Here is a 10,710-nt window from a genome sequence, read left to right as displayed (position 1 = left end):
TTTCATTTTCAATCGATGTACCGTGGGATTTTGTCAACATTTTCAATTTCTTGGGACTTTACTGACATTAAATTACTCTTTGGGACTAAAATGTCATTCTTTCAAATTTATATGTTTTAAAAAATTAAAATATAAAAAAAATTCATGTGCCCCTGTATATATAAAAAAACCTATTGGAAAAAAAAATTGTCTAATGTCTTTTCCGTCGTAACGTGGTGGAGGAAGGCTAGCTAGAAATAGTATCAATAGGTCAGGGAAAGCGACTAGACCAATTGTGTCTGTGATATTCCCTATTCCCAATGCTCTGCCCATTTTCGTCTTTTCAAATGTTTTCTCTCTCCTCCCCGTCCGGTCCTCTGTTTTCCTCTCTCTGCTCTGCTTCCCTTCAGCTCTGCTTCTCTCTCTCTTCCAGCTGTGTCCCTCTGTCTCTCTCAAGGGGTACTATAGGCCTGTGGTACCTTCAGTAATCAGTAGGGACCTTGCGTTTCAGAACGGCAGGGAAATAAGAAAAAGCAAAACGAAGCCGAGCATTGGTCTGAGGATGCACTGAAGAAATTGAAGCATCAAGGTACTCAAAGAAACTAGTTTCATAGCGAGGTTAGCAAACCCCATTTCCATTTCCATTAGTTTCTGTCATCATTTCGCCTCTCATTGTTCGTTTCTTTCATCTTTTTCGCACCCCTATTTTTTTGGGGATCGAAATCGGAAGCCGCTGTGTTGGATTCTAGTTCGAAGATGAAAAGATCGTGTACGTGTTTTTGATATCTTTCTAACGACGAGCTTTTCATATCGCTCTTCTTCGATCTCAGTCATCTGCTTCAACTTTTTTTTTTTTGTGGGGTTCTTGTTCATTTCCGTGAGCTGGTTGGAGTGCTCATTGCGTTGGCTTTAAGGTCTTGTTGTGTTGCTTTTTAGCGTTTTGGGGGAAAAGGGGATCATTTTCTGTTTTCTGGGGCTTGTTCTTGGTGTTTTTCTTACCACAGCATGTCTTTAATTACATGGTTTTTCAAGGTCGCAGTATTTTGCTTTTAAAAAAAAGGTCGCAGTTTTGACTCTGTTTACTTGAGAGTCACGCTTTACAATAATAAGAAGTTGATACATTCATTGTCCGATTTCTCGGGATATTTCTCAAGTGGTCGCATGTTTTTATCGGGGTATTCTAAATCAATGGCTTTTTTCTTCTAATCTTCTGTTGATCATTCATTTTTCCTGTGATTTTTTTATAATCTCTGGCCTTCTAGGTAGAATATCTTTCTTGCAGTATGAACACAGTATTTAGCACCTTTCTAGTAAAATCGGTTATTTACTAAATCAGCTACTTCACTTTCTAGTCTAGGCTTAAGCTGAATTTGGTTCATGTTTCTGAGGCTCCATCTTCCATTAGTGTGCTTTTTTAAGGTCTTTCATCTCTCTCTCGACTCTCAACCATAGTCATTTGGATGTCTGTCCTTGTTGATTCTGAAATTACAGTAATTTATGAAACTAATTTGATATGTTATGACGGCTGTTTATGTTAATCTGTGAGTAAAATGTCAAGGCGGGTTAAAAAGATGATGCTCACATGTTTGTATACAGTTGCAGAAGCCTTGGGTGCTTTATGAGGTGGTGATCTTAGTCACGTGAAAAACATAATTATGCTAACAGGACAAAATTTTCTTTCTAGTACGAACAGGAATAGTTATTTTATACACTCTTAACCCAAGCAAAGCTAGAAGTGATATCAAAAGAATAAAGCAACTTGTTACTAACTACTCACATCTCTCATGCTAGAACCTATGAAACATTTGGGCATTGTATAGGATAATGAAGCATGAAATGTTATGAAGGCATTATTTGATGTCAGATATTCACTTTGGTAGGTCCCCCTGTACACTCAGGCTGCTAAAGCCAGATCTTTCTAGATCTTGAATCAGGACGTCAGGGAATCCTAAGAGTTATAAATCATACCCACAAGACTTGTTTTCTTTGTTAAATAAGATTTCTTATCGTAATCTGTACTTGTTATAATTGCAATTGAAACCGTTTGATTTTTGACCTCTCAATATTTCTTTTCTGTATTTTTACCGTTTCTGAAGTTATAGATCTGGTGGTGGTGCTTGCCTTCTTGTTATTATGGGGGAGAGATAAATAGGATTGTTATTGATAATCATTGTCTTTAGTCATGATTACTTTCAGAATGATTTATGCCAAAGAAAATAAAACTAATTTCCAGTTCAATTAAATTGAATTAAAATATTAGAAAAGGGTTTTGATTATGCTATCTGAAGCGAAACTTTAGCATACTCATCAACAGCTGACCAACATGTCAAAGCAGGAAAAAGTAACGTTGTGCTTGTTACTGTGTTTACACTGTTTTGAGCTATTCCTTTTTTGTTTTTTGAAGATCTCATTTTTATCACAGTTGTTAACTTGATTCATTCGCTGAATCTTCTTTTCCTATACCTTGCTTGATGTTAAATTCTTGTTTATGATTTAAATTTTTTGCTAAAACGTGTCATTTTGGGAAAGATGATTAATAGCCCTGAAATGAACATTGAACTTTTGAACTTCTGATGCATTTATATGTTATTTTAGCTTCCTTGTCTTCTAAATCCGCTGTCGGAGAGACTTTATACCCTGTGGAAAGCGGGCAGACTCAACTTTAATAGATGAAGAACAATAGGAAATTCCAGTCCTTCATCAGTGGCCTCGATCTAAGCATTAAAGCATGTTGCTTTTTTCTTTTCTGGGGCATGTTCATTATGAAGATCACCATTATCTTCTAACTTTATTATTGTTCTCTTGTCAATCTTTTCAAATTCAGGCACAAGAAGACCCATTTCACAATTGCCTTGTTGATTCGCATTCTTGGTTAATTTTCTGCTGATGGAGTCGGTCCAGCCATTGGCTGTGATACCGAGCAAGAAGAAACTGGCTCGAACTATCGCCAAAATTCTTCATATTCGAACTCTGACTGGAATTGCTCCAGTTGATGGACTGAAGAATGTTAAAACAGATAGAGATCTCCAAGATGAAGGAAATGTGGATAAGGTTATGAACTGGTCTCAGTCTTTTGATGAAAAAGATGAGTTTCAGGAAAGAGCAGCCATGGAAGCTCTGCTTGCTAAACTGTTTGCTAGCATTTCATCTGTTAAAGCTGCATATGCTCAACTTCAGTATGCTCAGTCGCCTTATGAGCCTGAAGGCGTTCAAGCCGCAGATCAATTGCTAGTCTCTGAGTTGAAGAACTTGTCTGAGCTAAAGCAGTGTTATTTGAAAAAGCAATTTGATTCTTCACCAGAGACAGCTATACTGGAGGCCGAATTGAAGGAGCTTCATAGTGTTATTAAGACTTATGGCATCATGGGGAAGAAGTTAGAGTCTCAGGTTCAGCTCAAGGAATCCGAGGTTGTGTTTCTTAAGGACAAGTTGCAGGAAGCTATTAAGCAGAACAGGTCAATGGAGAAGAGATTGAACCAAAGTGGGTCGTTATCTATGCTTGATAATCTTCATATATCAGGACTAAATCCTGGCCATTTTATTACAGTCCTTCGCCAGACGGTCAGGTCTATTCGGAACTTTGTTCGGTTGATTGTAGATGAGATGAGATCTGCTGGTTGGGACATTGATGCTGCAGTGGATGCTATTGAAAAGAATGTAGTGTACTTGAAAGAGGATCACAAGTGTTATGCAATTGAGTCATTTGTTTGCAGGGAAATGTTTGACTCTTTTCAGTTCCCTAATTTTTCCCTTCCGAACGAGTCTTTACCAGATAGAAACAATCTACGTCAAGTGTTCTTCCTGAGATTCAACGAACTGAAATCCATTAAAGCAAAAGAATATCTCGCCGAGAAACCAAAATCTCCATTTGCAAAGTTTTGTCGGGTCAAGTACTTGCGACTTATTCATCCGAAGATGGAATCATCGATATTCGGTGATCTGAACCAGAGAAACCTTCTGAATACAGGAGAGTTTCCCAGCAGCAGCTTCTTTTCGTCATTTGCTGAGATGGCAAAGAGGGTATGGCTCTTACATTGCCTGGCCTTCTCTTTCGAGCCGCAAGCTTCAATCTTTCAACTGAGGAAGGGATGCAGGTTCTCTGATGTGTACATGGAAAGTGTAAATGAAGAAATTTTCGTCTCATCGGAGACGGACCAGACGGTGGAATCATACCCACAAGTGGCTTTCACAGTAGTACCAGGTTTCAAGATTGGTAAGACTGTTATACAGTGCCAAGTTTACCTCTCACGGTCCCAACCAAAGGTTAAAAAGAGGGAACCTTCCATGAAGCAAAGTTAGTGGCCAACTGGAGAGACACGAGAAGCCATTGTTTCTCTGCAAGTGGCTAGAGGTGATTAGGTAGGGTCAGTCTGCAGATGAAGACTTGTAAATTAGGTTTAATCATATGAAGGGACAAGTAAAGAAAATGAAGAGACGGGGGTTGCATGGTTAAGCACCAAGAACTAGAGTGAGCCAATGAAAACTCAGTTAGGTGTTATGGAGGGTACACTCCAATTTTGATGAGTTCTTTTTTTTAATTGGCTTCTTGTGTAAGTTGTGTTGTGCTGTGTTGGATTCCAAACTGGATTCTTAATGTCCATGTGACTCTTCTCATCCCCATCTCTCTGTAGTGTATTTTATATGCTCTTATTTACATTTAAATATAAAAATATCTCAATTAGGCATATGGTGAACTTATCAACTGTGAAGCTAATAAAGTTTAGAACTTGAGAGATATCAGAAGGAAAGGAAAGGAAAGGAAAGGACGCGAGGTTTGTGTTTGTGGTGGGTTCAGAGGTTTGGGTAATTTGAATGGGGCATCTTTGTCCGTTAGCATGTTGGCATTTTGAAAAGAGGATAGCGCGTGGACCGTTGCATCTTTTCTTTATTTCATGATCACAGAGAGAGTGAGAGATGGCCCAAGTTTTGATGACATTAGAGGGAAGTGACAGAGGACTGTCTAGCTGTGAGGCATCTTTTACCAGACGTGGCATCATATATATCATGATATTAATAATGTAGAAAATGATATGTAGGTGGGAATTTTAATGTTTTATAATCTTCTTTTTAATGCTGTTCTCTTCTGTTATTTATGAAGAGGCATAAAAGGGGTATGAATGAGGGATATTAATATTGTAAAAGGAGCTTTGGTACTTGGACTCCTCTAAAATTTGACTGTCAGATGTATTTATCTTTTTCATTCCTTATCCCGGTGGAATGATTATTCTTGGTCGGAGATTTATTAATATTCTCTTTTAAAAATATTTCTCCAAATTCTAAATATTGCTCTTCTGCTGACAACAGAAAATCGACACTCTTTAAATATCTCAAATTCTGAATATTAATGGGAAAATAAGTCTTTCACAGGAATTTTAATTACTGAGGTTCCATGAAATGTGCAATAAATTACCTTTAAGTTTCAAATTCATTCTTTATTAATAAATTTTATGTATAATTACTAAAATATTCTCATTATACTTTTTTTTTAAAAAGAAGGGAACCCCTATATTTTGCACGTGATTTGTTATTGGTTTCTACTTTTTATTTTTGGTGTTCTTAAATTTCTACAATTTTCTTTGTTTATACTTTAGGTTTAAACACTTTCAGAGGGGTGCTGATATGGCATTAACAGTGTTAATTATGCTAATATAGACAATAACATCGTTAATTATATGGTGATGTGTCAGTTAATGGCTTATGTGCATTTTTCTGGGGAAAAAGAAAAGAAAAGCTGATGTGTATTTTTTAATAATTATATATATATATATATATAGGGTTTAATGCTATGAGAAAATATCACGTGTTCATTTTTAGGTTTGCTGTAATTTTATATTTCAGGGTGCCTTTCCTATGATCCTGTGCTCCAAAGTCAGGTTTGGGGTTAGGTTCAAGATAGTTTATTGTTTTTTAATGTATATAAAATATATAATTCATGTCTAAAGTTATTTTTTTTCACTTTTTGATTATTTAAAAAAAAAATACTCTATTGGGTCCTATTTATGGGATATATTCTAGAAGAAATTTTTAATTCAAAATATAATGTACTTTGTAATAATTAAACTACATTTTTTAATTTTATCTTTTTTAATTAAGGTGAAGATATTTAATATAATTGTATCATTATTCAAAGTCAAGGGTAAAAATGAGAGTACAAATCATTTTTTTATGATTTAAAAAAACTAACTTTTCTTAAGATGTGTGAAACGGTTGAAAATGTCTTATAAAAAAAATCAGAGTGTCACGCCCCAAAATAGAGTGTGACCAGCACGGGTGTGAACCACTCTCACATTCCCGTAAGCCTCCAAATGAATATTTATTTCATTTTTTTATATATAAAGAATAAAATTCAATCAAATCACATGAGAATTAAAATAACTTCTTTAAATTCATTATTATAAGAAAGTGTCAACGTTTTTTGTAGAAATTTCGGCAGAACCTCCCTGTAATTAGGGTCTCCCAAAAATTTTACAACAAAATTTTTTACAAATATCAGTATAAATAAGGAGCGTAGCTCCTTCCAACCAACAATCAATATACAGACTAAAAATAGGGTTCATCTATAATCTATGTAGAGCATTTACTCTTTCTTTCAAATTAAAAAGACATACAAATCATATATTTACATTAGAGCAACAATACCAATCAAAAAGGTCCACCCACTGTAACTAGTTGCCCTTTAAAGGTCGATGGTGGGATCAGCGTTAGCTAACAAATCTAAGGCCAAAATAATTTTCTAGTGAATAGCATCTCCAAAATTGAATTTAAAAGAATTCACATATTAAACTCAAATAATCATGTAAAATAATTGAAAAGAGTATAATTCAACATAATAACTTTAAAAATCTATAAATCATAATCATACCCATGAAATGAGAGTGGATTTGGAAGCACTTTATTCTATCATACTTAAAGAAATTAAATTAATCACACATAAATCAAATTAGTACACTTGATATTGAAACCATTGGCATTTCAAATGAACGAGTTGATCAAAATTTAAAAATTTTGAGGATTTAACAGAACAAGTAACAAACGTGACACTCAGTCCACGAAGATAAATAACCAAACGCAACTTATGCCACGAAAACAAACGTGGACACACCAGTCCATGAGGGTAAATAACCAAACGCAGCCATAGCTATGAAACAAATGTGAACACACAGTCCACGAGGGTAAATAACCAAACGCGGCTCAGGCCACGGAACCAAACGCGAGTACGAAGCCCACGAATACCAAACGTGAGGATAAAACTCACGAAACAAATTAGCTAGTATTTAATCACAGCGCACTACGGGCTACCAGAACTGCCGTTAGCAGCAGTGTTCTGTTTAGAGTCATCTCAAAAATCGTATTTCAAACATGCGAGACAAATAATTATTTTTGAAATATAATCTGCGTTTCCAATACCAAACTCACATGCATCACTTTAAATTTCAATTTAAAACCTATTTAAAATAATCTTTCATAAAATAATATACGAACTTGCGTTATTTAAATAATCAAGGATTTCAAGAGTTTAATAAACCAAATAATTGTATAACTCTTTGAAACATATTCCCTGAGGAAATAAATGCATGTACCCTCCTTTGATATCTCACATCGATATCACAAAGTTTCAATACTAATGTAATTCACAAGAATAAAATATGTTAATAGAAATTTATTAAAAATAAAATACCAATAAAATAAATTAAAAAGAATGCTATTCACTTACTTATTAGAGCTTCAAATTCTTAAAAGTTTCCTTCTTTTAATTCTGGTCAAGGTCCCATTCTTCCACACACTCTATACGGATATAATTGAATAAAAATTTTCCATAACAATTTAAAATCAACCATCATCATTGAAATTCCAAAACCAATATCATTCTATTCATAATTTAATAGCTCCCATACCAACACATTTCTCCCACTAAGCATGTTATTAAATACTTCATGGGCATAATTATCAAGCTAAGATTAGTCTTTATTTCTAGATTCCAATATCCTTTCCCTTACAATATTAATAATTCACTTATCTCTAAATAAAACTCTAGGCTATAACATCATCTCCTTCCTTCTATACTTGTAATTTCTATTTAAATTAAAATTCTATTTCCTCTTCATGCACGCGTAACCATAATAACAGGGGAGCCAAATTTTTTCTAACTTTAATGATCAAATCACATGTATATTCATCAAGAGAAAGCAAGTCCTGAAGCTTCCTTACTTCCAGCAACTAGCAACGTACATATAAGGAAGAGAAAAGTAAAACTTACACTGAATAGGGAGATACAAACTGATCGCTAGCACTACACCACACCATAGAAGAAGGCTAGTTCAGTCGCACCACACAAGCTTACAGTAATAGCCTTCTAGTACTCGACACTTTAAGATCTCTTAGTGCAGAACAGCCCGAACAGACAGCAAGCAAAGAGGATGCAGAAACAGGGAGCACAGACTGGTAAAACGGAACACAACGTTCACGGTTAAGTTAGGAAGGAAAGGATCGTGAGTCCAGCTCTAGCGATTTAGTCTCACGCCAGTAGCAAACCGAATAGATGACAGAAACTGAGCAGCGACCAAATCCAATGAAGACAGCCAAAAACAGGACAGAGAATGATGATAAAACCAGAGAATATAAGGAAAACGAACCAGAGAAACTTATAGCATCAACTGCACTAGCCACCACCACGAACAACAAGGTGGATGAGTCGGTGATCACTGAAATAAGGAAAGGTCAGAGGTATAGGAAGGTTAAGTCGGTCATATTCTCATACTCTCGTTCTCTCTCTATTTTTCTAGAATGGTCGAGGAAGAGAAGGAAGCTTTTATCATATTTAGAAAAGGGTAATTTTGTAATTTTGAAGAAGCTGAAAAAATAAAATTCTCTTTTATTGCATCAGGGATTCGAACCGAAAACCTTTAGGTTGTTTGGCATACATATTTCCATTCTATCAGTACTCCTTATTATTATAATTATCCCAAACATAACTAAAATATATTCATATAGTTAGTTCAATAAGTATATATATATATATATATATTATTTAAGGCTATTACACAGAGGGATAACACAAAAGCTTTTCTTTCTTCTTTTTTTCCCCCACAAAAAAATACATATCAGCCACTAACAAACACGTCACCATATAATTAACAGTGTTATTATCTACATCAGCATAATTAACATTATTAATGCCGCACCAGCACCCCTCTAAAAGGTACAGGGACCTAAAGTGTAGATGGAGAAAGTTGTAGGGATTTAGAATATCAAAAATAATGTGTAAGAATCAATAATAAATTGCATGTAAAGTGTAAAGATTAAAAGTTATGTTTATTCAAAAAAGAAAGATAATCTTCAGACTTCAATACCAAAGGGGAATAGCAAGATATAAATGGACGCCTAGATTGGCTTCACCCAATTTTTTTTCCAAAGAAAATTATCCATAAAAATAATTAAGTTTTTATATGTCATTAAATTAACTAACTAGGAAATAACATATATGGACAAAAAATAGAGATAAGATAATGAGGTGAGTTCTTATGAATTATTGTCATTTTAATACAAATAACATGCTCTATTTATAGATATGATCTTACACCAAGAGTTACACAAATAATAATGATAAATAAAAGGATAGTAAACACACATGATGGTTGGAGTTTCATAGAAAAAGATGAATATGTGAGAGAGATGAATATCCATACTCTTAATATTTATAACACCCCCTTCTTGGATGTTCATCATATAAGAATTTATTAAAAAATTCTATTAAGAAAAACCTCATGGAACAAAAACCTAGTAGAAGAAAATAGCACATTATTCATTTGTACTATATTTGATGCTGACTCATTAAAAATCTTATTACAAAAATTTATTAGGATAAAACCTTGGTTAAGGAAAAAGAGTATAGTGCATATTTACTCTCTAGGATGACATCACTTTTAAATTATTTAATATTTTGATATTTTATAACTTTATATTAAATTTGAGTGGTTGTAATATTTGAAAAAGACTATTAGTTGACAAAAGAAAATTACAGAGAAGGACCTAGAAAATTTAAGAAATTTAATCAATAAAATATTTAATATTTTAATAATATTTAGGGAAAATTATGTATAGCTCCCTGTGAAGCAAATTTATTTATAAATAAGTCTTACAAAATTCAAATACCATAGTTAGGTCCCTTGAAACTTGATTGTGATTTCAAATTATGCTGCAAAAACATTAATACTTTTATTAAATATACATTATATTAATTAAATAATTAATTTATAACTATTTCATTAGCAATTTATAACTATAATTTCAACTTTTATAACGATGACTTCACATATTCAATAATTAAACAATCATGTGTTACTAACAAGGTTTAAAATTAATTATTTATAACTAATTCAACTTCTTAATTGTAATGACCCTAAATTTTAAATTGAACAAAATTCTCTCCCAATAGATATTTTATTTAAATAAGTTTATGGCAAGTAAAAAGTGATAGTTTATAAGAATTTATTCTAGAAATTTTCTCAAGAATCCAGGGTCTAAAATTTTCTAAGCAAAAGTTTAGTTTTAAAAATTTTAAGAAAATGTAATGTCCTTTCTCGTAATTTTATTGTGCCTTTCTTTGTGGTTTTTTCGTGCTTTTTCTGGTAATTTTCTCGAGTACTTCTTTGATCAGATTTTTATATCTTTCGTGATGAAAAAACAGAGCATTCTCGACTCTTCTCTTCACCGACCTTAGACTTCCTTTGC

At 33.6% G+C, this 10,710-nt stretch overlaps 1 protein-coding gene across 3 annotated transcripts; it reads left to right on the top strand.

Annotated features, from left to right (window-relative positions):
• The first annotated feature begins 338 nt into the window (after positions 1–338).
• Positions 339–4,664, top strand: LOC129301464 (protein GRAVITROPIC IN THE LIGHT 1-like). Of its 3 annotated transcripts, none has more exons than XM_054940020.1 (2): positions 339–568; positions 2,804–4,664. In XM_054940020.1, exon 2 carries the CDS (start codon positions 2,866–2,868, stop codon positions 4,276–4,278), a length of 1,413 nt encoding a protein of 470 aa, XP_054795995.1. In that variant the 5' UTR covers positions 339–568; positions 2,804–2,865; the 3' UTR covers positions 4,279–4,664. The 3 variants fall into 3 exon arrangements, with proteins under 3 accessions (XP_054795995.1, XP_054795993.1, XP_054795996.1); XM_054940018.1 differs by having other exon boundaries at positions 340–597; XM_054940021.1 differs by lacking the exon at positions 339–568 and adding an exon at positions 613–2,705.
• The last annotated feature ends 6,046 nt before the right edge of the window (positions 4,665–10,710 follow it).

Source organism: Prosopis cineraria, unplaced genomic scaffold (assembly GCF_029017545.1).
Source record: "Prosopis cineraria cultivar Desert tree isolate PC_DT_omini unplaced genomic scaffold, ASM2901754v1 PC2133, whole genome shotgun sequence".
Taxonomy (NCBI): Eukaryota; Viridiplantae; Streptophyta; class Magnoliopsida; order Fabales; family Fabaceae; genus Prosopis; species Prosopis cineraria.
Note: the sequence above shows the minus strand (reverse complement) of the source record. Positions and strands in the feature narration are given on the sequence as shown.

What these genes read in the sequence shown, in the direction of transcription:
- LOC129301464 (XM_054940020.1), top strand. Translation starts at nt 2,866, where the DNA reads ATGGAGTCGGTCCAGCCATTGGCTGTGATACCGAGCAAGAAGAAACTG.